At 44.6% G+C, this 23,965-nt stretch overlaps 3 protein-coding genes across 9 annotated transcripts; 2 read left to right on the top strand and 1 right to left on the bottom strand.

Annotated features, from left to right (window-relative positions):
• Window positions 1-560: 560 nt before the first annotated feature.
• On the top strand, window positions 561-11,821 carry ganabb (glucosidase II alpha subunit b). Of its 2 annotated transcripts, none has more exons than XM_076292326.1 (24): window positions 561-591; window positions 1,346-1,447; window positions 1,639-1,747; window positions 2,347-2,474; window positions 3,138-3,320; window positions 3,617-3,686; window positions 3,890-3,977; window positions 4,173-4,269; window positions 4,401-4,581; window positions 5,071-5,224; window positions 5,446-5,681; window positions 5,914-6,040; window positions 6,517-6,596; window positions 7,114-7,254; window positions 7,796-7,892; window positions 8,065-8,166; window positions 8,373-8,616; window positions 8,958-9,022; window positions 9,189-9,265; window positions 9,601-9,675; window positions 9,847-9,960; window positions 10,101-10,213; window positions 10,424-10,524; window positions 10,676-11,821. In XM_076292326.1, the coding sequence occupies exons 1-24, from the start codon at window positions 572-574 to the stop codon at window positions 10,780-10,782; spliced, it is 2,811 nt and encodes a 936-aa protein (XP_076148441.1). In that variant the 5' UTR covers window positions 561-571; the 3' UTR covers window positions 10,783-11,821. The 2 variants fall into 2 exon arrangements, with proteins under 2 accessions (XP_076148441.1, XP_076148442.1); XM_076292327.1 differs by lacking the exon at window positions 561-591 and adding an exon at window positions 771-774.
• Window positions 11,822-12,466: 645 nt separating this feature from the next.
• On the top strand, window positions 12,467-19,520 carry LOC143132666 (pre-mRNA-processing factor 39). 4 transcript variants are annotated; one of them, XM_076292329.1, is made up of 14 exons: window positions 12,467-12,536; window positions 13,157-13,404; window positions 13,586-13,711; window positions 13,896-14,014; window positions 14,212-14,379; window positions 14,565-14,748; window positions 14,843-14,947; window positions 15,060-15,308; window positions 15,410-15,536; window positions 15,865-16,136; window positions 16,892-17,076; window positions 17,500-17,574; window positions 17,869-18,034; window positions 18,237-19,520. In XM_076292329.1, the coding sequence occupies exons 1-14, from the start codon at window positions 12,479-12,481 to the stop codon at window positions 18,309-18,311; spliced, it is 2,157 nt and encodes a 718-aa protein (XP_076148444.1). In that variant the 5' UTR covers window positions 12,467-12,478; the 3' UTR covers window positions 18,312-19,520. The 4 variants fall into 4 exon arrangements, 2 of the variants coding, with proteins under 2 accessions (XP_076148444.1, XP_076148443.1); XM_076292328.1 differs by having other exon boundaries at window positions 14,565-14,751; XR_012988349.1 differs by lacking the exon at window positions 18,237-19,520 and having other exon boundaries at window positions 14,565-14,751; window positions 17,208-17,574; window positions 17,869-17,941.
• Window positions 19,521-19,586: 66 nt separating this feature from the next.
• ubxn1 (UBX domain protein 1) lies at window positions 19,587-23,192 on the bottom strand. 3 transcript variants are annotated; one of them, XM_076292331.1, is made up of 10 exons: window positions 23,149-23,192; window positions 22,607-22,669; window positions 22,430-22,483; window positions 22,214-22,344; window positions 22,029-22,122; window positions 21,734-21,925; window positions 21,172-21,223; window positions 20,935-21,060; window positions 20,419-20,596; window positions 19,587-19,968 (listed from the first exon to the last, which is right to left on the bottom strand). In XM_076292331.1, the coding sequence occupies exons 2-10, from the start codon at window positions 22,663-22,665 to the stop codon at window positions 19,928-19,930; spliced, it is 927 nt and encodes a 308-aa protein (XP_076148446.1). In that variant the 5' UTR covers window positions 22,666-22,669; window positions 23,149-23,192; the 3' UTR covers window positions 19,587-19,927. The 3 variants fall into 3 exon arrangements, with proteins under 3 accessions (XP_076148446.1, XP_076148445.1, XP_076148447.1); XM_076292330.1 differs by having other exon boundaries at window positions 23,095-23,181; XM_076292332.1 differs by having other exon boundaries at window positions 23,102-23,174.
• Between the last annotated feature and the right edge of the window lie 773 nt (window positions 23,193-23,965).

The raw sequence follows: 23,965 nt of genomic DNA, 5'->3' as shown, positions 1-23,965 counted from the left end.
CAGAATCAGAATTAGAATATTTTCAAATATATTTTTTCCACTTTTTTTATTGTAATTTAAAAGAGAAATAATTAATTTATCAAGAAATGCCTGTTATGCATGAACACTACCAGGAAATGCAGAAAATCAGCCATGAACCTGACCTTGTGAAGTCTTGTTTAGCCTGTAGCACACACTCTCATGGCGAGACCCGATTCATTAAAGTAGCCTAGAATAGATGACCCACACATTGTACATCTAGGGTGCATGTTTAACGCACGATCTTGCGCATACGCAGGTCTAGAGCACTATAAAATTATGATAATGACGACACTAAACTATTAACTGAAGTGTCCAAGATTATAATAGTTGGCCGAAATATACTATTTTGGGGCGCAAAAGATTAATATTAAAGTATTATGAGTTCAATGTACTGACTATACTAGAAAAAGACATTAGGGGCAGCTTATATTTCCCTCATTTGTCACGTAGGTTCCCAGAGGAAAATAAATATCTCATGAGACTCATTATTGCTTAGACTCGCACTGTTTTGGGGGGCTGGACTACCATTGGGGGTTGGAATATACCCAAGATGGCTGCCTTCATTGAGAGGTAAGAGGGAGATAGCTAATGGTAGTTATGGTATTTTCATTTATTACACATCTTTAATTTTAACATTTCGATATTAGTGCCAGTTACGTAGAGGCAGGACTCGGCACACTTGAATTTTGTAGGAATTTCGAAATAGGTAGTGCAGTGATACGTAAACGTTAATAGCCGGCGATTGCGAAAGAGGTGAGCATCCTTGGATTATCAGCAAGTTTCCCAATTCAGAGCATCATACGGAACTATTGGAAATACTGGACTGAATAGTTCAGACAATAAAACAATCGACTATATGTATTTTGAGCAAGCTGATAGCCTAATTTAATACAGCTCTGCCTTTACCGCTCACCATTAATTTTAGCTAGCGGTGATGGCAAGCTAGCTCACAAGTCGGTTAGCGCATTAACGTTACAGCGGATGTCATACAAAGGTGGTAGCTTGCACCTGTTTCAGTTTAAAATTCTGTAGACATAACATTGGGAAGAATTATGGCGGAAGACATAATCAATTTCATATCCAGAGTTTTTGTCCCGTTTGATTAGGTAGCAGGATATTCAGCTAGTTTATTGATAAGCTAGCTCATCTTTCTTTCGTAGGCCACATATGATGACGTAGCCATATGAACCTATGAACCCTTCACAATGAGATTTCCTCATCTTGTGTTTTAAGAGAGGAACAGAGAGTTTTAATGCGAGCTCTGATTTATGTGTTGATTTCAAAATTACATTTGGCTCTAAATCGACTTTCCTGTTCTTTCAAGAATGGGGTTGCTGGTCTTGGCCTGTGTTTCATTGTTGGTGAGTGGCTCTTTGGCTGTGGATCGAGGAAACTTCAAAACCTGTGACCAGAGTGCCTTCTGCAAGTGAGTAACCTAGTTCTAATGATTAACGATGCCCACCCCAGTTCAAGTTCAACATTTCAGAAGTCGGTGTGACCGCATTTACACTTTCCCGTTAGCTTAACTAGCTTTCCTTGTGTTGTCTATATTGCAAAACCTGACAATCCATGCTCTTTCCTCTTTTTATGTGCGCGTGTGTGCATGTGCTGTCACAGACGTCAACGGGCTCTCAAGGCAGGCCAGTCCCCGTACAGAGCCCTGCTGGACACGCTGGAACTCAGTGATTCCAGGGTCACACTACAGCTCATCAATGACAACAACAAGGTCTGGCTACCAGCTAACTTTGCATTGAAAGCCCAAGCTTCCTTTTTTCTACCCGCAATTAGATAGATAGATAGATATAGATAGAAGGTAAAGACCTAAATGGCATAATTGGAATTTATTTGACATGCATATAATCGAAACACATCCCACAACAGTTCGTTTGTCGACTAGTTTCTGTATTTTATATTTGTAAAATGGTTGGAAGGTTTTTTCATTATGTCTGAGAGACAATTTCCCATTTGTGTTAGCCACATTCAGCATACTTTCTTCCAAATCAATGAACCCTCCATTAGAGAAGTGTCCTGAATATTTTCAACCAGTTCAGAGAATGTTTATGGCTTTGACCATTCATTTGTTCTAACAAGGGAAAGTGAAAAGGTTTTTGTGTCCGTGAGAGAGCCCTTATGGGTTGAGTTGAAGTTGAGATGTTAGATGACTCCTCAGTACTATGAACTGCTGAACCTCATACTTATCCATAGAACCTTTAGCTTTGTAGAGATCCCATGTACAATTACCCATGGACAATTACAAAGATCAGATGACATTTTCTGTACATGGTGCTCTTATTTTACTTGTATATCCCCTGATCCTCTGCACAGGTGCGTCTTCTGCTGGAGCTGTACCGGCTGCAAGGCAACATGACGCGGGTCAAGATCAACGAGCTGAAGCCACTCAGGCCCCGCTTTGAGGTGCCGGACGTGCTGGTGTCCGACCCACCCACTGAGCCGTAAGTATTTCAGCCTAGTAGGCTCTCCCATGGATCAAGGTCTGAGAACTAGTCCAGTAGAACTAAATGAGAGAGAGGGATCAAAGTAAGACTCTTTCTACCATGGTGATTATTATGGCACAATAATAGTCAGTCAGTGTGTATGATTCGTCTGTATTGTCTTAAAGGAACCGTATGTAAGAAATGTATTTCAATTAATCATAACATGGCCCTGATATGTCACTAGACATTAAGTAATCATGTTCATTTCAAATACTTATATCATTGACAACAGTAGTCCGGCCAGGATATTGTCATTTAAAAAGTGAAGTTGCAGCCCTCAACTTATGTTGATGTTGTGTTTTGTCATGTCATGTTGTGTTTTGGCCTGATGCGCCACGCTCCACCTATCTACTAATCACGAAGTCAGTAGTGTTTCGGCATCTGTGTTGGCAACCTCGAGTCAGGGGGGAGGGGGAGGGGAATTTTTGCTCTACAGTAATTGAAAGTGATTGCAGTACCAGTTTTAGCCACAATCTTACATATGATTCCTTTAAGTGCTGACTTTTTTCTAACTCGCTCTTTCCCTCTCTGTTTCTATCACTCTGTCTATGCCGTCTGCCCCTCCCTTCTCCCATAACCTCTACTCCTCCTGTCTTTCCCTGCTCTCCACCGTGTCTGTAGTATGTCGCTGTTGTCTCAGGATGATAACGGCGTGGTGCTGTCCCTGGGCGTACAGCGGCAGCAGAGGCTGATTGTCAGCGCTCGGCCCTTCCGGCTGGACATCGTGGAGGGACCCGAGGTGCTGATGTCTCTCAACTCCCGGGGCCTCCTGGCCTTTGAGCACCTGCGCATGCGCAAGGACACGTAAGTCCCTACCTGAGCTCTCAAAAGTTCTGGGAGAGCACTTGAACTTGAGATGAATCAGACAGAGAATTTCAAGAGATTCTCATGAAAAGTGCTCAGATTTGCTTGAATAAGTACATTGTTTTGCAACAGAAGTCCTGTAGTGGAACATTCTGACGGTCATAGTTTTTCCTGTTGGATTCCAGCAGCTTGTCAGGAGCAGGATTGTATGTTTTCTGATACCGTGACTGGTTTCAAGAAATTATTAAATTCATGCCATCTTTTTGTCTGCATGTGGTTTATGGAACAACATGCAGTCAGGCCAATCCTGAGGGTGGCGAGGCGAAGGAGGATGCAGATGGAGAAGAACAGCAGGTGGAAGCAAAGGTACACACACATACACACACACACACACACACACACGGCTAGTCTGAGTTATGAGTTACACGCTTCCTTGCCTTGTTCGTTCACGACTGCTTGATGTTAAGGGTAAGATTCACATACAATTTTGAGATGTTATTTAAAAAAAAAAAAATTGTGTCAACCAAAACCTGTGTCCTCGGTCTCATTCTGTCCCTTCCTCCTTTCAGGAGACCGCAGAAGAAGGTGTTAAAGAGGAGGAGATAGATGGCATGTGGGAGGAGACATTCAAGTCGCACACTGACAGCAAACCGAATGGTACACACATACACACACACACACCAGCTTAATAATCCATTAGATTTAGTTGGTTCACTGTCTGGCTTTGTCCCAATTTGTGTGTGTTAATGTAATATGCTTTGCACTTTGCTCTCTTGATGTGATCCCATCTGGGTGTTTGCTTGGAGCTCTGCTTGTGTTGTGTAACTCAAGAGACAACTGTCTGCCCTACAGGGCCGACCTCCATCAGTCTAGACTTCTCTCTGCCCGGAGTAGAACACGTCTATGGCATTCCAGAACATGCAGACACTCTCAAATTGAAAACCACAGAGTAAGGAGTCAACAATACACCTTGCCGAACCATCTCAAAGCCACTATAGACAAGACAAAGTAGCCAGTGAAGTCATTAAAGCAGAGAGTTGTTGTAGATGGCTGTAATAACCTAGCTTTTTTTTGTTCTAGCGGTGGAGATCCCTATAGGTTGTATAATCTGGACGTGTTCCAGTACGAGCTGTTTAACCCCATGGCCCTGTACGGAGCTGTACCCGTCATGCTGGCCCATAGTACGGCACGCACCATGGGCCTCTTCTGGCTAAACGCTGCAGAGACCTGGGTGGACATCAGCTCCAACACCGCTGGAAAGGTATGAGGACCCAGTCCACCGCCTCCTCTGTTTGTCTCACCTCTCTCCATCATGAGATGGCACATAGAGGAACCTGGTGTATTCTGCTGTTTCTGTTTTGCAGTTTTAAGTGGATGCACTAGAGTTGTGCAATTATATAATTAATCAGCAATTATGACTTCCAATGATATTGAAAACTACATAATTGAAATATAACATTCTTTTTTGCTGCAAAACAATGCTATTACTTTCTCTTGAGTTCCAGTGGACCCCTTTAGTGGTTACTGTTGTATACATGATCTTTTTTGCATGTATTTTTTTATTTGAATTATATTTAAAATTCAATTTAATCTTCTGTACTTTTTAAAGTTTAGAAAATGTTTCCAAAATTATTGAGTAATGGTGTTTAATAATTGTGTAGTGATTTCAATATTGACCCAAATTCTCATGACTGATTTTTGCCGTTACCGAGCAGCTCTAGCGTGCCCTCTTGTCCTCTTTGCCATGCAGACCGTGTTTGGGAAGATGCTGGACTACGTTCAGGGCGCCAGTGAGACGCCACAGACGGACGTGCGCTGGATCTCCGAGAGCGGCATCATCGACGTCTTCATCATGCTTGGCCCCACTCCCTCTGACGTCTTCACCCAGTACGCCTCCCTGACCGGTGAGGGAGCGTGCACGGAGACACTGCAGTATAGACACAGCCTTTTTTGTCTTATCATGGGGTTGTCTGATGCCTTTAAAGGACAATGGTGTCACAAGTTATTTGAAATTAAGTAGACTAATAATGGATATTACGAACCAATATACAATTGTCATCGCCCTTCACCTTTCTTTGGGCTTCTGCCTCTCATTCCTCCATCTCGTCCTGCTGATCTATTACAGGCACTCAGTCTTTCCCCCCCATCGCTGCCCTGGCCTACCACCAGTGCCGCTGGAACTACAACGACCAGGAGGACGTGCAGGCTGTGGACAAGGGCTTCGATGAGCACGACATCCCCTACGACTTCATCTGGCTGGACATCGAGCACGCCGACGGCAAGCGCTACTTCACCTGGGACCCCCACAAGTTCCCCACCCCCAAGGACATGCTGCAGGGCATCATGGACAAACGCCGCAAGGTCAGCGACCAGAGTGCATTCTTGAATTTCCCCTGGGGATCAATAAAGTATCTGTCTGTTTGTCCTGTCCTGTCCTGTCGCATAGGAGGGTTTCACAGCTCGGAGTTCCTCTAGCTCAACTGCTAAAGTAGCATCATTAGTGTAGCATCATTAAAATGCGAAGGGCGAGGAAATGTGTATCTGATTCTGCACTACGCTGTTTACACTAAGCTTCCGTTTCTGTTTCCTCCAGATGGTGGCAATCGTAGACCCTCACATCAAAATAGACAGCAACTACAAAATCCACAACGAGATCCGGGCCCAAAACTTCTATGTCAAAAACAAAGATGGAGGAGATTATGAAGGCTGGTGCTGGCCTGGTAAACAACCATCACGTTTTTGTGTATTGTTGAGCAAGTGATATATGATATGATATATCAAGTGTTGAAGAAGTGTTTGTTGGCACCGTCCTCCACAGAAGTGTTGTGTGCTTTGTCACAAAGCAAGCGTATGTTTCCAACCACAGCATCCTCTCTGAGGTTCGCCCGGAAATGTTGCCTTATCTTTTTAAGATAGCAAATGTATAATTTGCAAATAGTTCTAGTAGTCTTTTATGAAATACCAGCACACATTTTTTTTCTCACGGTTCAGAATAGATCCTATTCAAATGAAAGAAAACATTTGTGAGTTGTGCCTAAAACTAGCACACTAACAAGCTTAACAGCTGAAGGACTTTCTTCCTACATATCAACAAACAGGATGTTTAAAAGCCTGTTAGCTCGCTAATTGATGTATCAGTGTTGTGGCATTCTGGCTGTTTGATTGTGTGTAAATGTTCATGTTTGTCTTTCTCCAGGGAGTGCTGGTTATCCAGATTTCACCAACCCCCAGATGCGGGCCTGGTGGGCTAGTATGTTTGCTTATGACCAATACGAGGTGAGACAGTTGATGTCAATGTTATGTTGATGTCAATGTTTGCATTTGGTTCATGTTTTAGAAAGCGTTTGTCATGCAGAAATCAGAAAGCATTATTATCGCCTCAGTTAGGTTGACCCAAATCCAGAAAAAAACATCTACTGTCCGTTTGAATCTGCAGTTGTTCTTGGGTTTAAAAACGTGTATTATTATTATTATTATTATTATTATTATTTTTATATATTATTATATAATAAAAAATAATAATAATAATAATAATGGCATACACAGAATGTAGCAAAGTGCTTTACATTTGGAGCATTTAACACAATAATAGAGAAAAAAAAGTAATAATACAAACAAACAAATAAAACATCAGAGATTGAGAATTAAGTAAAAATGAGAATTCACAAGATGGGAAGGAAATAGATACAGCAACACATACAATCCAATACAATGCTTGCTTGAAGCGTCTACATGACTTCTGCTTCCCAGACCTAAATGTGTGTGTGTGTGTGTGTGTGTGTGTGTGTTTCAGGGTTCTATGGAGAACCTGTACACATGGAACGACATGAATGAGCCATCTGTTTTCAATGGACCGGAGGTCACCATGCATAAGGATGCTAAGCATGGCGACTGGGAGCACCGTGACGTCCACAACCTCTACGGCTTCTATGTGGTGAGACATACTTAATGAAGAGGATGAAGACAGACAGACACACACACAGACAGACACAGACAGACACACACACACACAGACAGACACACACACACACAGACACAGACACAGACAGACACACACACACACACAGACACACCAGTGACTGAGTGCTTGATTCCCATTCATCTCTGATGCGCATCAAGGGAGAGACCGCATGATCCATCAGCTGCTCTAACAAGGAAATAGTTTTAAAATGGGGTTTACATATTGACAACAAGAAGTGATGTCAACCCTGGTGCCTTACATTATCCATGTTCAGGAACAGTACAGATATCATACAGGGTCATGACGTAGGAGTCAAATTGACCTACTAGTGAGAAATGCAGAACATTAAACCACATATTAGAATATTGGTCATAATGCTCTATTCCACTTTCTCTCACTCCCTACACACACACACCAGCCCTTCACATATACTTTTACCTGAAGAAAATGCATTTAACTGGACTTTAAGTCAGATGAAAAAGACCTATGAACCTGGCTTCTCTGATCTCCTCAGCAAATGGCTACTGCTGACGGTTTGATCCGCCGCTCTGGGGGAGTTGAGCGTCCGTTCGTCCTCACCAGGGCCTTCTTCGCTGGGTCTCAGAGATACGGTGAGTTCCTCTGCACGCTGGTGTCATTAACCCACAGTAATTGGCTTAAGGTTTTAGGCTGGATTTCCTCTTATCTGTATTACGTCGTTGATGTTTTGGTTGCTTTGAATGACTCTGTAGTGGTTTGAGATGGTCTGCCCCCTGTCTAAAAACCGTGTGTGTGTGACCTCAGGAGCGGTATGGACCGGTGACAACGCGGCAGAGTGGGACCACCTGAAGATCTCCATCCCCATGTGCCTCAGTCTGGGCCTGGTGGGCATCTCTCTGTGTGGAGGTCAGTGACACACAATCTTTTCACTTGCAGTGCGTGTATGCATGCAACTTATACTGTGCATGGACTACATTTTATGAACGTACAGCTTTAGTAAGTCATTGAATTCTTTTCTGTCCTTCTCCTTTCCATTCCATCCAAAACACTTTACCCTTCTGGCCTTGTCCCTCTCTCCCTCTCTCCCTTTCCATGTCCTGTCTGTCTGTCAGCTGATGTCGGGGGTTTCTTCAAGACGCCTAGCGCCGAGCTGTTGGTTCGCTGGTACCAGACGGGTGCCTACCAGCCCTTCTTCCGCGCCCACGCCCACCTGGACACCCCCCGCCGTGAGCCCTGGCTCTTCGGGCCCGAGAACACGGCGCTGATCCGTGAGGCCGTGCGCCAGCGCTACGCCCTCCTGCCCTACTGGTACCAGCAGTTCTACCAGGCCTACAGGACCGGCCAGCCCGTCATGAGGTGAGGGAGGATTGGGATTGGGATTGGGATTTTATTTGCCTAGCACATTTCATATGACAAGCACAGATGTGATTTAAAGGACAAAGAGAATAACACATCAAACATGACAGAACCGGAGAGTGTGCTGAGAGAGGTAGTGTGTCCTCAGCCAGTATAGCCAAAGATCCTTGATTCCACTTTAACCCTCTCTGGTATAGTTATCTGTTGGTTTAGTAAGCAGGAGTGATCTGAATATATCAAAGCTGCATTAGTAAGTTCACACATAAGTCTTGTTTTTGCCTGTCTTTGATTTTGAGGTTATTTGTGTGTGCATTGTAAGTCATGTACTGTTTCTTTGACAGACCATTGTGGGTAGAGTATCCCAAGGACACAGCCACGTTCACCATGGATGACCAGTTCCTTATTGGTAAGTCATTCAAAGACTCAGCCTGTAAGTGAGCAAGCAAACAGCCGTTTACACAGAGAATTTGATAAGATGGTGGTGTTGGTGTATCATATGGCGTGAGCATGCTAGGTACACAAGTGAGGAGTTTCACTTTGCCGGCTCCAGTTTCACTCTGTCTCTGCCACAGGGAAGGACTTGCTGGTGCACCCTGTAACTGAGGAGGGCTCCCGGGGGGTTACGGCCTATCTGCCAGGACATGGAGAGGTTAGTGCCGCCACAATGCCCTCATTCTCCATTCAGAGGCCGTTCCTCTGCTCCACTCTGGTTTCTCGCCATGTTTTATGCTGTCTCTCGCTTAAATCAGGCTGTGTTGGACTAACAGATTGTTGTTTGTTTTCTTTGCGGTTTTGGTATCTCTGAGGATATAAATGGGCCACTTGTTCAAAGCAAGTCAGCTAGCAGGTGGAATGCTTAGCAGTATTTGTTGTAGAGAGTAGAGACTGCTTTGTGCTGAAAGAAGTTGCTATGTGATCTGCAGCTCACAAATTGTTAAACGTTTGCACCAATTTGTGTTATAAATTGTGTTTGGTTTTTGTCAGGTCTGGTATGACGTCCACACATTCCAGAAACACAACGGAGCTCAGAGCCTGTACATTCCTGTTACCATGAGTTCTGTAAGATAGCTTTTTGACTTTTGCCAACATAAACTATTCATGTCACATCTACTCATTTTAACATCTAACCAACAAATACTGCGATATGAATTAAGGAAATGAAGTACATGACAGTGCTGCTTTTCAGTTTGTTCCTGTTGGCTCATAGATCCTCATCCTGCTCTTTCATAGATTCCAGTATTCCAACGTGGTGGTTCCATTATTCCCAAAAAGCTCCGGGTCCGGAGGTCCTCCTCATGCATGGAGAACGACCCCTACACTCTTATTGTGGCTCTGAGTCCCCAGGTTAAACATTCATTTTGCCTCCCAATGCGGTCAGAGAAAGTCTCTTATCAGAAACCAGACCACTGTTTTGGTTTGCCTTGTTTTAGTTGTAGTATAAACAGCATTATTTAATGAAGCTCTGTATGTCATGGCTACCATAGAGAACTGCCGAGGGAGAGCTCTACATTGACGATGGCCACACCTTCAGCTTTGACACCAAGAAGGAGTTTATTCACAGGAGCCTAACCTTTGCCAACAACGTCCTCTCCACTAGGTAAGACACCACCCTTCATCCTAATCACTTACATCCTCCTATGTCTCTTGCCTCTCTCCTCTCCTCCTCTCCTCCTAGCCCTCACTTCTCTCCCTAGTCTCGTTTTCATGTCTAAAATGACCTCTAAAACAATAGTTAAGCAAAACTGTACAAAAACCATGACCTGTTCCATGTGTCCTCAAACATGTGTTGTAACAACCGTCTCTGCAGGAACCTGTGCCCTGAGAGCCAGCTCTCCTCTCCCTCCTGGATCGAGAAGGTGATCATTCTTGGGGCCAGTAATCCCAAAGGGGTCAACCTTAAGACTGATGGTACGATACACATTTCTGCCTCTTCCTCGAACACAACACATGTTAATTGTAGTACACCATTAGAATAGCGATTTCTAATTCACTATATAGTATTTGAAAATGCCTAATTTTCAGTTTGTTCTGTCTGTTTCTCCCCTCTCTCAATGTCCAGGTAAAGTGACTCCACTGGACTATGAGTTTGATGCCTCCATGTCAGTGCTGACCCTCCGTAAGCCTGGCGTGAACGTTGGTGCAGACTGGACTGTGGAGCTGCTGTGAGGCTGGTGGGGACTGGGCTCAGGATCCATAGGCTGTTATGGGGGTACAGGGGTGTGGCCACAGGCTGTGGTGACCACACGTGGATAAATGACCAAGGCAGGGAAGCTTGAAAGAGGCACATGGAGACCAAGCTGATCGAATATGGGACTACTATCACATACACAACACATACCCCCCCCCCCCCCCCTTCACACACACACAGACACAACACATACTTCTCCCAACACACACACACACACACACACACACACACTGATGTTCATCAACACAGAAATGCAAGTGAATTTCCCCGAAGTAGACCAATGGGTATGGGACTCTTTAGAAGTGAAACAATCACACACACACACACACACACACACACACACACACACACACACACACACACAATATACATCTATGATCATCATAACAGGTGATGACTTATCACCATTGCCATCCAGGACCACAACTGAGTTATTACTGCGTGACCATGTCATTAAAAAATCTTAGATGAACTCCTAGGACTAGGTGTTTTGATTTTTCCTTTTTCTGTTTTTCTAAATGTCCATGTCTATGTCAATTCAATCTTGATCATGTGATTGTTGAATATATATTTAACTGACAAAGTCAAAAGTCAAAATGTTGTTTGTTTTGTTTTTTTCTGAGAAATTTCAGGCATTTCATCTGAAGGTATTTCATTTGGATCTCTATAAATCATTTTAGTAACCTAATCATGCCTTGTGAAAATCAGTAAGTCATCATAGCATGGTTGAGCCTTTAGAAATCGTCACCCATTTCTTCTTACTATCCTGAACAACACAGCACTTGGTATTGTGCCAGATTTTTCTCTAATTTGGGAAAATATTGAGATACTGTGTCCTTAACTTCAACTTGAAATACTTGAGAATTCTGTGGGACAGTTTAAATGTCTTGCTAGTACTGGCTCTGTGTATTGTAATGTGATGGGTGGGTGAGGGGAAATGTGGCAGCTTAAGCAGGAAATTAAAATCAAAGAGTTGTTACATGTTTTCAGGGGAATAAACCACTGAATCTAGAACAACTTCATTGTTTTTTGTTCTTTGCATTCTGAGATTGTGTTGAATTCATGATAAGGTGAGAGTGAGTAACTGGTGGGGGGGGGGGGGGGGGTGCAATGTTTACAACAATAACTTCTAATAGAATTTGGGTTGTGGGTTTGTAGAGCCTTATTGACTGCTGTTATAATGATTTTATCTGTGTGCAGGTGCAGAAATATTATGCTACATTGTGGACTTCTGGTTGTACGGAAATGTGACGTCACAAAAGTCAACCAATAACTATGTTATTTTTTTCTTGGTAGTATGGATTAGTTCTGCTGGGTGTTGATTAGGGATCCTGTTCAAACTAGGGCTCATCCCCTTTTTCAAATAACACATTTGTAGAGGATTGCCTTGAGAGAGGCTACTCACAAGCTAATAAAGACTAATGTTTGATTGTTGGATCTGATGTGGGTAATAAAAGTGTATTATACCGAACGTTGGCATGTGATTTCAGATAAGCCTGTGTTGTCCGCAAAAGATATTTAAGCTAATGAACACAATATCTGTGTAGTAGATCATAACAGAGAATGTCTAATAAGGGAGAATGTCCGTAAACGGGCTCTGATCATAAACAGTAAAGGCATGAATGAATGAAAAGACCGTCGCGGATTGATGACGCCTTTGTTGTAGCCTCAGACATGGCGGCAGAAGGTTCTGAAGACCTCAGTGGCAATGGAGAAATGGATATCCCAGAAGGTTGGGTTAATTTTATTTCAGAGCATGAAAAGTTTATAACTTCTGTAACTGCCCGCTCTAACTGTGGAGTTTCATTTATCTGAAAAATATTACTCATTAGCGTCCTTAGACACGATGGCTAACTAGCTCACAGGCTAGCTGGTAACGTTAACAGCAAATGCCACATTATCTTAACGTGAGCCAACGTAGCGAAGTTCCCCTGGTCTTCCAGGAAGTATGTTACCTATTAGCAAAGTTTCTATGTACAGCATTTTCTGTTAACTCTAAGTATTTACATTAACCGTTTGCCAATTGTGTTAAGCAATGGAATCTATGAGGGACTGTGCTAATTTAGACACGCAACGTAACACGAAGCTATTAACGTCAGCGAGCTAGCATAACAATTGTGGCCGCAAAACATTTTCAGAAGTTAGGTGACCATTCAAATTAAATGTTTAATAATAATAAAATGTGTCTGGTGATTGTTCGGTCGGAAATTAGAAGTCATTGATGTCATACTGTTTACCACAAGTACATAATAGTCATTAAACAACAAATAAAATAGTTTGAACATTGTTTCTTATGTAAGAAACCTTTCCGCAGCATTAGGCTAATTATCACTGTTTGGTATTGTTTCTCAGGAGAGCTCGGAGACTCTGAAGCCTTCGTGGCTCCAAATCCAGAGAGCCAGGTTTCTGGTGACCCCGGAGGTACAGTGATGGAAGCGGCTGAAGCTCCTGCTGCACCTTACGCAATGCCCACAGTGGAGGGCGACGAGGAAGATGAGGGCGAGCTCCCAGTGGACTTCGAGAGGCTATGGAAAGCAGCCCACGACAACCCCCAGGATTTCTCTAGTTGGACAGACCTGTTACAGTACTGTGAACAAGAGGTGAGAACTTTAAGATTAATCCATCTGCACAGAATTTGCCTTTAGCACATTGTTATACACTTTTCCACATTGGATGTAGATTGTCAGTTCTCAAGCTAAATGTAATGTACTGTGTGTTATCTTTTGTAGTCTATGACTGGAGCATTTGGGACCTCTTATTTACCTGTCCTCCTTCCTCTAGGGTCACATGACTGCTTCCCGCAGGGCTTTGAATGCCTTCCTGGTGCGATACCCATTGTGCTACGGCTATTGGAAGAAATTTGCAGACATGGAGAGACGAGCAGCAAATAACGTCAAGGCAGAGGAGGTAAGAGAGGGCGTGCATTGTATTGTTTGGTGTTGTGATGTCAACCCCATTGTGTACCTTTGGGCACACTGAGGCACAGTTGTGTCCATGAGGAACTGCAAGAGAGCGAAGATCTGTTGGCATTTGGAGCAGCAGGGAGATCTCTGTGCTCTGGTTGATTGTCTGTGTGCTTGTTGTGTTTCAGGTGTGTGTGCAGGGCTTAAAAGCCATCCCTTTGAGTGTGGACCTTTGGATTCACTATATCAACTTATTACTGGGGACTCTGAACATGAACCTGCCTGAGTCCACACAGCGCATTCGCAGGTGTGCAGTTCCCCACAATCGTCCTGTCTTTATCACTCCTCATGTGTCTGTCCACGTTCAGTGAGCAAGTTTAGGATCCCATCCCCTGGGGTGGCAGGTTGCTCCTCTTACGTTTTAAATACGCTGAGAACAAAAATGGAAAGCCCCTTGTTGAAACCCGTCAAACTGACCTAGCTCCCCACTGATGTTTGCTGCAGCGTGTTTGAGGAAGCGGTGGAAGCGGCTGGGATGGACTGGCACTCTGACCGGCTTTGGGACCTGTACGCTGAGTGGGAGAAGGAACAAGGGAACCTGAAGGCCATGACTGTGGTCTACGACCGGGCGCTCAGAATGCCTACACAGCTCTACCGAGGACACTATGACAAGTAAGGCAGCCCCACTATGTTCCACTGACCAAGGCCTCGGCCATTAATTGGCTTTAAAGTGCAATTAGAAGTGGCAAGCTTATGGTGTTAATGGAAATATCATGAGGTGTACACAATCTAGGTGATTTGTTTTGCTAAGGCAATTCACTTGCATTAAAGATGTCCCTCTGTCTACGTCTTTGCAGGCTGAAGACTCATATTAGTTCCAGTCCACCTCAGGAAATTCTGTCTGCAGAAGAATATGAGAGTCTGCGAGCAGAGTACAAACAGAGCCAAGCTCAGGGAGAAGGATCCAACCCCACAGAGGAGGAAGAGGAGAGACCACCGGGAGAGGAGGAACCCGCAGACAACGGCAACGGCAAAGACTCGGTAGTGTGTACCACCTGAGCGAGTGTGTTCACCTGCCTTGCCTTATTTCTTTATCCAGGGTGTAATTCTTCATTTCTCTGTTTCATCCAATCAGGAAGAAGCTGTGCAAAAGATGCAGGAGCTCCTCCTTGCCAGCAGGGAGAAGGTGTTCCAGGACAATGAGGCCGAGGTCCGCAAGAGGTGGACATTTGAAGACGCTGTGAGTATCACTCTGACTCCCTCAATACACAGACTTCAATTGGAAGGGTGCTGAGCTGGTGATTTGTCCGTGGCAATTCCGCATGAACCTTGTCTGTTCCTGTTTGCGGTAGATCAAAAGGCCATACTTCCACGTCAAACCACTGGACAAGGCTCAGCTGAAGGGCTGGCAGAGCTACCTAGACTGGGAGATGGCAGAGGCCCAGGGTGCGAATGAGCCCCCGGAGGCCACTGAGGGGGAATCAGCGGAGGAGCAGGAGGTCCCAAAGCCAGCGGGAGGCATCTCTGACCACAAGCGAGTGCTGATTCTGTTTGAGCGCTGTCTCATCGCCTGTGCCCTCTACGAGGAGTTCTGGACCAAGGTAACGTATGGGGGGCGTCTGGCAGAGGACGAGGAGTCCAGCACAGGATTTTTTTTTCTAACAGGGCGAAAGTTAAACCGCGTTTGTTTGCATGTGTGCAGTATGTCCGTTACCTGGAGCAGTCGAGTGTGGAGGAGGCACGGATTGTGTTTAGGAGAGCCTGTGAGGTCCACCTGCCCTACAAGCACTCCATCCACCTGCAGTGGGCCACGTTTGAGGAGAGGCATGGTGAGAAATGTACACTATGCATATGAAGGTGACCCTAATGAATTAATGCCTTAGGTCCCCTTCAGTACTGAAGTATGCAATTATAATGCAATTATATAGTTGTGTAATGGGCAATTCCATGCAAAATTGTCACGTCCTTAACGGCAACTAAATACCATGGCATTGTGTTGGCGTTATGGATGTGACAGTTTTGCGCAGAATTGCCCTAATGCATTGTCTTGGTATATTCCTAATGCCACAGTCCTATTTTATGTTCTAAATGTGCTTGCTGTCCATTGCATGAGCGTGTCTGGTGCTCTCATTGTGTACTGCGATGTGTCTCCTGCAGGTAACTACAGTGAGGCGCAGCGCATTCTCGAAACCCTGGAGCAAGCCATGCCGGGATTGGCCGTGGTGCGCCTGCGCAGGGCGGGCCTGGAGAGGCGATTGGGCCATCTGGACCGGGCAGAGACTCTGCTGACGGAGGCCCTGGAGCAGAGCAAAGAGAACCCCCAGCTGCACGCATTCTACTCAATCAAGCTGGCCAGGCTGCTCCTCAAGCTGGGCAAGAATGCGGCCAGGGCCCGCAGTGTCCTTCAGGAGGCCATAGACCTCAACCCTGTAAGTCAAAGTCCACCACTCACTGTGGGCATGGGCCATGGTGGGCACTGATAGTGTTAAGGGACTTGGCTGGCATGCAGTGGTCATAAAAGGTTATGGGTTCGATGACTCGCTGTCACCGTTGTGCCTTTGAGCAAGGCACTTAACCCCAAGTTAATCCAGGGATACTGGCCCCTGCAAAGAGTCGCTTTGGATAAAAGTGTCATCTAAATGTATTAGTACTCACGAGTCATGACCGAGAGCTCTCAAAGTTTGAGTCAGTATCTATGATTCTCAGTCTGAGGTGAGAGAAAGGTGTGCATATACAGTAGCTCTAGTCAACCCTCCATGGGATTCAGCTGATCCTTCAAGACAGTGCACATGTTAGAGACCACACAGTTTGATTAGTATTGCATAGACTTGAGAGTTATCCTTTGGGGCAGCCATGGCCTACTGGTTAGCGCTTCAGACTTGTAACCGGAGGGTTGCCGGTTCGAACCCTGACCGGTAGAAATGGCTGAAGTGCCCTTGAGCAAGGCACCTAACCCCTCACTGCTCCCCGAGCGACACTGTTGTTACAGGCAGCTCACTGCGCCGGGATTAGTGTGTGCTTCACCTCACTGTGTGTTCACTGTGTGCTGAGTGTGTTTCACTAATTCACGGATTGGGATAAATACAGAGACCAAATTTCCCTCACGGGATCAAAAGAGTATATATACTTACTATACTTATGAAGGAGTCTTGTCTTAACTTGTGTAATGTGGTGTTTGCTGTAGGACAACAGTAAGCTGCACCTGAATTTGCTTGAGCTGGAGGTGTCGGGAGACCCGCGCACCAACATTGCCGCGGTGCAGCAGTGCGTCACCCGGGCTCTGGCTGCCCCGCTCTCACCCCGGACCAAGATTCTCTTCTCCCAGCGGGGCCTGCAGTTTGCCGAAGACTTTGGCACCACCGTGAAAGGGTAAGCAGCACCACACAACCGAAGAAAAGAATGACTTCTGCAATCTGATTTTTAAAAAATCAACAACCCGAAAGGGGGTCTTGTTTGTCCTTGAAGTTGTCATTGACACGGACTTGAATGTTCTGCTTAAGGAGTCAGGGTTTCCCCCTTGCCGCTCTCAAAATCTTGTCCTATACCTAAGTAGCAACTGCAGAGCATCAGATAGCTGCTACAGCAGCTGCTAAAGGCAAGTGAGTCAGAGCATCTCCTACACTGACACCTTATTCATTCCATCCCTCTCCCACCATGCACCTGGCCTAATTAATACTTGTGTATGTGTATGTGTGTGTGTGTGTGTGTGTGTGTGTGTGTGTGTGTGTGCGCGCCCAGTGGGGTGCTGTATGGGGTCACTTCACTCACTGGGTGTTGTGTGTTCTCTCCCAGCGTGCTGACCATGTATGATGAGCATCAGAAGCTGCTGAAGGAAATCGGCCCGAAGAAAAGGGGAGCAGAGAATGGGTGAGACTGAGACTGAGCATCATGAACAGAACCTTACTTTCTAAGAGTTTCACATACCCTCTAGTTTAACAGCATCCGTGGTAATTATGGCAATACCAGCAGCTTATTGTAATAATAATAAGTGGTGGTGTAGTTTTGGATAATGCTGAATGAGGACAATTATTTGATCTTTTGAACAAACCCAGGGCCTTTTCCAAGGCCTTGTTTTCCTCCAAAATACTATTCAGGGCTGTGAATATTGAAGAGAAAGTGGTGCCATCAGCTGTCCTGTGTTTCTCATTGCCTGTCCTGCAGAGATAGTGATGACCCAGAGAAAGTGAGCCGCACAGACGATGGGTCTGCCTTGGCCACTGCCCAGACTGCCCCACCCACTGTACCGCCTGTTCCCATGACCGCGCCCCCTCCTCCCATGATGGGGGACATGAGCGGCTCATACGGAAGCTACAGCAGCTGGTATCAGGTATGAGGAGATGTGAGCACGTCACATTACTGGTGTACTTAGTTTATTTAACAGGGACAGTGCGCAGTGTATAACTGAGCCAGATTATAGCAGAGGCTCATTTACATCTGTAGTCCTGTAGCAGGAGTTGATGTTATAAAAGTTCCACTACCAGCATTTATTTATGCCCTTTGGCCTCTTTCTCTTCTTCCTCTCTCCCCAGCAACCTCAGTATGGAGGGTATGGAGGATACCAGAACCCATGGAATCAGTATAACCAGTATTACCCACCCAGCTAGGATGAAAGGCCTGCATGACTCACGGCTGGCCACAGGAATTCTGGGATACTGTTTGGTTTCATAGAGATATGCACCCATTCACTGTCGCAATATCCCGGGAAGTGATTAGAGCGCTCCTTAAAAACAACGCTTGACCACAGGAATAAGGATAAGGATCAAAGTCATTCAAGGGTTTGAGATGAAGCTTTACAAATCTTTAAAGTTACGATTTTATATTCATTGTTTTCTTCTGTGAAACAGTGTCTAAAAAGAGGACATCCAATATCAGCTCCACATTGTTTTAAGAGATGAAATATTTTAACAATGTAGTCATGTTTCAAAAGGCCCGATTCTTCCACTTCATTTAGATTTTAAGGTGTAAAAAGTTTGTAATTCCCATATAAAGTCTAGTTTTACATCGGAATTAGTATGATGTAAAAAAAAATTGGGCTCAATGTGTTAATTCATGCTGGGTTTTTACTATCGGCAATAAGGAGCACATACATTTTAAATCTTGCATCATTCCAGCAGAAAACAGGGCGTTTTTTGTATGTACAGATATTTTAAAAATTTGAATGGTAAATACTAGCAAAACATCTCGTGATTTTATTTTAGTCTGGACCCCCCCCCCTTTGCATTCTTTAGCCAGTGGATCGAGAGCTGATTTTCAGTTGCTTCAGCTAGTCATCACGTCGACTACCTCCCCGTACTGTAACATCCATTTGTCCAGCATATATTTGTCTGTAAATACATTGACACAAGAGCTGCCTTTGTTTTACTTTTGTACCTAAGAGGCTAAGAGGGTAGCTGGTAATGTTTTGAAGAGGTACTGATTTTGTATTGCTGTATTTGGGCATTGAGGAGGGAAGAGTTGCTATGGTGCTGCAACAAACCGAAGTCATTCTTAGACTAGAGATCTGGACAGAGCCAGCAGGGTACTAGGTATTGCCATGTCTGTGTGAATTTACTGATCAGCAACTTTGAGGCAGATGCTGCCTTGCCCCACTCGTTATCGAGTGTTCCAATACCATTCCAACCTCTTCTGTTGTATGCTTTATTGTTGTGCAGGCAGTAAAACCACATGTTTTACACACTTGTAGACATTTATTTTTACAAACAGAACCCCATAAGTGACCTGCTGGCTGTTTTTTTTTTTATTATTATTTGAATGTCTTTCATGCAAATGTGTTTTTTTTACACAGTGCTTAATAAAAGTGTCAGTATACCACACAGGCATGTCTTCCGCATGTCTGTTTTGAGGTTGATTTGTTGCTCTTTGCAGGAAGACAAGTCCCGGGGAAAATATTGTTGATTTATTTCAAATGGCAAAATGGTGGGTAATAAGCAGCGGAAACATCATTATTCCTGACAGCACCTGGAAAATAGCCCATCGTCATATCCTTTGACTTCCTGGGATGCTGTTTGTTTATTTACTTTACAATTGTAACAGAATCATAACTGTACCTCATCTTAAGGTGCTTGCTCTGTTTTGATCAACTCCAGTATTTAATCATTAAATAAGAAAAGAAAAGTGGCGGAGGGGGGGAGGTCCATTGCTGAGTCAGATGTACTCTCCATGTCAGTGGTAAAACAAAATCTGGAAGAGCTGCGTCATCGGTTTTGTCTCTGGAACCCCTTTACTTCTTGGTAACAACGAGGACTGCAGAAGGCACCAAACCTGTCACAACAAAGCACATCATAATATATTACATTTTTTGCACTGATATTTTGGTTAGGCAACCTCATTTCTCTGTTGGACCAAAGTCCTTTTAGGCAAGTCCCTCCACTCGGTGGCCATATTGTAACGCTTTTTGGGCACTTATTGGGAATCTATTTCCACAGAAATGTGCGTATGCAAGGCTTCACAACAGCAACCTTGCTCCAGCAGCAAGAACAACCAACACATGATTGGCACAATATATTGACGTTAACTTTTTTGCCACAGAAGGGGCGGGATATGTGTAGACAACTGCGTTACAAACTCACCCCATGCGTTGGCATTGCCATCCTCCATAGAAATGCATTGCCGTTACAAACTAACCCCATGCATTTCTATGGAGGATTTTTTGAGTGCTGTGTCTCCCCTTTAGAAAGCCTCTGGTTGGACTCCCTGGTCCTTGTTTCTCACCTAGTTCCCGAAGCGGCTTCTCCATATCCAACTCAGTGTAGACGCGGCGTGGGTATGGCGACAGCAGGCCGAAATCTTGATCGCTGCCTCCGTTCATTTGTATGTAGACCCGCACAGCTGCTAGTGGCTCCTGGGCTTTGAATGTGGCTGTGAGTGCTGAGCCGTCCAGCATGCGCACCTGGACATGGCATGAGCTTAGTTTCACAACTCGGTCGTGGCTGAAGCAACAACACGCCTGTATCTTTTTTTTACATTTATTCATTCAGCAGATGCTTTTATCCAAAGTGACTTACAGAAAGAGAATAACATTCAGGTTAAAGTGCAAAAAAAGACCTTAGCTATTAATCATTACTAGACGGGCACGTTTCCCAAAACCATAGTTGCTAACTAAGTTAGCAACTTTGTTGGTTGCAATGCAATTTACCATTGCCAATCAACTAAGTTGCTAACAGGTTAGCAACTATGGTTTTGGGAAACACAGCCCAGAGTAGGATTAGGGCTTTTCTGCTTCTTTACCTGTATCCTGCACTCATCGTAGTCCTTCTTGGCTGGTGGGGGGCCCTGGTTGTCTGAGGGGGTTGGTGAGGTTGCCTCAGGTGGGGGAGAAGAAATGCCAGTCCCTGAAGCGTTGCCACCGCCAAACTAAGACAACATGGATGGGGTTAGTACAAGGGTGTTGAAAGAACATGATATGGCAACATATTTCCAAGAGTAATGGATAAGACAGGTCTATCAAGAATCCAGGCACAATACCTTCTGAGCTCTTTCTTCTCGATCACGGGCTATCTTGTCTCGGACCCGCTGCCTGATTCACACAGCAAAAACGTAAATGTAAATCAGGTTTATAGGCCAAATATATTTGCATATACAAGGAATTTGGTTTCTGCATTTATCCCATCCGTGAATTAGTGAACACACAGTGAGTACACAGTGAGGTGAAGCACACACTAACCCAGAGCAGTGAGCGGCCTTCCTACAGTGGCGCTCGGTGAGGAGTTAGGTGCCTTGCTCAAGGGCACTTCAGCTGTGGATGTGAGCAATGCTCAACCACTTACCCCGCCCACATTTTTACTACTGGTCAGGGATCGAACCGGCAACCCTTCGGTTTCAAGCCCTAACCAGTAGGCCACGGCTCGGCTGCCCCACCAGACAATTAGAGGCATGGGTGGAACTTTTATTTACTCATTTATTTTGATCAGCCTACCATGAATCTTCCAAGTCTGGCCTGTTTATCACTGGAGGCATCGTGATCCAATCAATACCGGCCAGAATCTCTGCGGCAGTGTCATAATACCTTGTGCAAGGGAGCTCTTACTTGGCTAGCCGATCCTCCATCTTCTCCTTCCTCCGCTGGTCAGCCAGCTTCTTCATTTCGTCGTCCTGGAGTTTGGATTTAATCTGCAGGAGCTCCTGGCCCTGCTTCCGGCGCTGTTTCTCCCGCTCCACCTCGTCCTTGCGCTCCCTCTCGCGCCGCTCCTCCTGCTTCACCCTCATCAGCTCCTCCAGTCTGGAACAAGAGACGGGACAGAGTGGTCCGTTTTTTTTTTATTTTTGTACTGAGACCATACCTGTAATTCTCATGAATTAAGTGACCAAAAATATCAACCAACCTTTTCACCTGTGCAATCCTCTCTTCCTCTGTCATGGCTTGCTTGCCATCTCCCTCTCCCTCTTGCATCATTGCTTCCATGTCATGCTCCGTAGCTATCAGAAGTGAAAGTAAACGTTCAGTTAAGTTTAGGTGCAGACAGAGACAAACTGAGCTTAACATGCATGACACCATGGCATCTCATACATTCTGAAGGTTCTGAAGGTTCTAACGGTGGTTGTGCTGCGCTCTGCTGATCAGTTCCTCCGCCTACAACATTCCCTGCCGGTGGCACGTATGGCTCATCGATGTCTGGGTCGTTTTCGTGTTCCATCAACCTGGAGTGAGAGGTATGAGATAGAACAAACCATTCCAAACATGTTTACAAGTAATAAACTAATCATGGTCCAAAGATTCACTCACCAGTCCATTGCTCTTTCTATTCCCTGGTTTCCTGTGTGCGCCACAGCCTTCTCTCTAAGAATAGATAAACAAAGAGCCAAAAGGCCCAAACTGAATATGGAAACATCCGGACTTCTGTGATGATGAGCAGTATGTAACAGACAACAAACACTGAATCTATTCAAATATTAAACTTACGCTCTGTTTCTGCTGAACCCCATTTCAAGCAGACTCTCTAATGTAGTGCATTCGGCCATGGTTCTGAGGACATTCCAAAATAGTAAATAAATATACAGCCTAACTACAAATGCTACAACTTTGGTGTGACCACTCTAGCTTGCTAGCTGTCTGTCTCTCACCAAACCGGTACATCAGTGAAAAATCACTTATAGTCTTATTCCAGAGGACACATTGCTAGATAGTAAAGTTAACAAACAAAATCACTAAATATCGCCCAAATATGTCACATTGTTATGATGACAAGGATTTTCATGTGCAGTTTCAGAGATAGCTATAGCTGGCTAATGTTAGCCGCACACTCATTAGCTAAAGCTACAACGCTAAGCCAACTAGGATAATATAACCAACTGTTAAGTTGACAGTTGGGCCGTAAAAGGTGGAACGAACTTGAGTCAATATATTTCACGTTACTAAAAGTATATGGCAATTCAAATATATAACGATACCACGAACTTGAAAGCAGTGTGTCTGAGTCTCCAAGGTAAGCAAACGCTTCTCACATTGGGACAGGGTTTCGTTGTTTCCCCCGTCGGTTTCATGCACCTACGACTGCCTGACGAGGACAAACTGTACGTCAGTTACAAGAAAACTCATTTTCCTGAACGAATGAATCAGCCCAGAGACTCTTTGGGTGCCCACTCCACTTTTGTTAAACGTCTCTTTATTGGAAAGAGGAGCCAAAACAGAATCTGACAGAGCAAGTTGTAGCATAAAGATATTGTGAATGTGGTGTGTGTGTGTGTGTGTGCGTGCGTGTGTGTTTATATGACTATCCTACAACTATCCTAAACAAGGATGCAAGATGTGTTGTTGAGAGGTTCATCGGGTAATCGGCTAATAGACTATCTCTCTCTCTCTCTCTCTCTCTCCCAAATTCATATTGAAATTCAATGCGTTTTATTGGCATGACTGTAGGCCTACAATATTGCCATCGCAATATGATGTGTACACAACAAAATGAAAACTAGATAGATTAGCCTATAATATAAAAATAATTATTAAAACATAGATGCATGCAGGGCATGAAATTGGCACCCGCCCGCACGCCAAATGCGGGTAACTTTTGTGTTTGGCGGGTAAAACTGTCAATCTACCTGCCACGTTGGCGGGTAGCCAATAAGACAACACTGAGCAAGGAGATGCACTGTCTGGATTGCTGTAGGAAATGTACTCTTTACTCCGCTACATTTTCAATTGCCTTTCGTTACGAGAACAAGTTTATTATTGGAGAAAGTAGGCTATCTCAAGGGAGAAAAGAGCACCTCTCCCCCGGTACACAACGGCGTGGGAGAAAAGAAACAGGGCTTCAGAAAGCAT

The sequence above is a fragment of the Alosa pseudoharengus genome, unplaced genomic scaffold, assembly GCF_046254945.1.
Source record: "Alosa pseudoharengus isolate Yale_2024_CS ecotype anadromous, Long Island Sound unplaced genomic scaffold, YU_APseudo_1.1 YU_APseudo_1.1_scf_19, whole genome shotgun sequence".
NCBI lineage: Eukaryota > Metazoa > Chordata > Actinopteri > Clupeiformes > Clupeidae > Alosa > Alosa pseudoharengus.
Note: the sequence above shows the minus strand (reverse complement) of the source record. Positions and strands in the feature narration are given on the sequence as shown.

What these genes read in the sequence shown, in the direction of transcription:
- LOC143132666 (XM_076292328.1), top strand. Translation starts at nt 12,479, where the DNA reads ATGGCGGCAGAAGGTTCTGAAGACCTCAGTGGCAATGGAGAAATGGAT. An exon ending in TACCGAGGACACTATGACAA is followed by an intron (nt 14,380 to 14,564) that starts GTAAGGCAGCCC and finishes ACGTCTTTGCAG; the next exon opens with GCTGAAGACTCATATTAGTT. An exon ending in TTTGGCACCACCGTGAAAGG is followed by an intron (nt 17,077 to 17,499) that starts GTAAGCAGCACC and finishes GTTCTCTCCCAG; the next exon opens with CGTGCTGACCATGTATGATG.
- ubxn1 (XM_076292331.1), bottom strand. Translation starts at nt 22,665, where the DNA reads ATGGCCGAATGCACTACATTAGAGAGTCTGCTTGAAATGGGGTTCAGC. An exon ending in AGGATTGCACAGGTGAAAAG is followed by an intron (nt 21,926 to 22,028) that starts GTTGGTTGATAT and finishes CTCTTGTTCCAG; the next exon opens with ACTGGAGGAGCTGATGAGGG. An exon ending in ACGATGAGTGCAGGATACAG is followed by an intron (nt 20,597 to 20,934) that starts GTAAAGAAGCAG and finishes TGCCATGTCCAG; the next exon opens with GTGCGCATGCTGGACGGCTC.
- ganabb (XM_076292326.1), top strand. Translation starts at nt 572, where the DNA reads ATGGCTGCCTTCATTGAGAG. An exon ending in TGAAGGCTGGTGCTGGCCTG is followed by an intron (nt 6,041 to 6,516) that starts GTAAACAACCAT and finishes GTCTTTCTCCAG; the next exon opens with GGAGTGCTGGTTATCCAGAT. An exon ending in ACCGGCCAGCCCGTCATGAG is followed by an intron (nt 8,617 to 8,957) that starts GTGAGGGAGGAT and finishes TTTCTTTGACAG; the next exon opens with ACCATTGTGGGTAGAGTATC.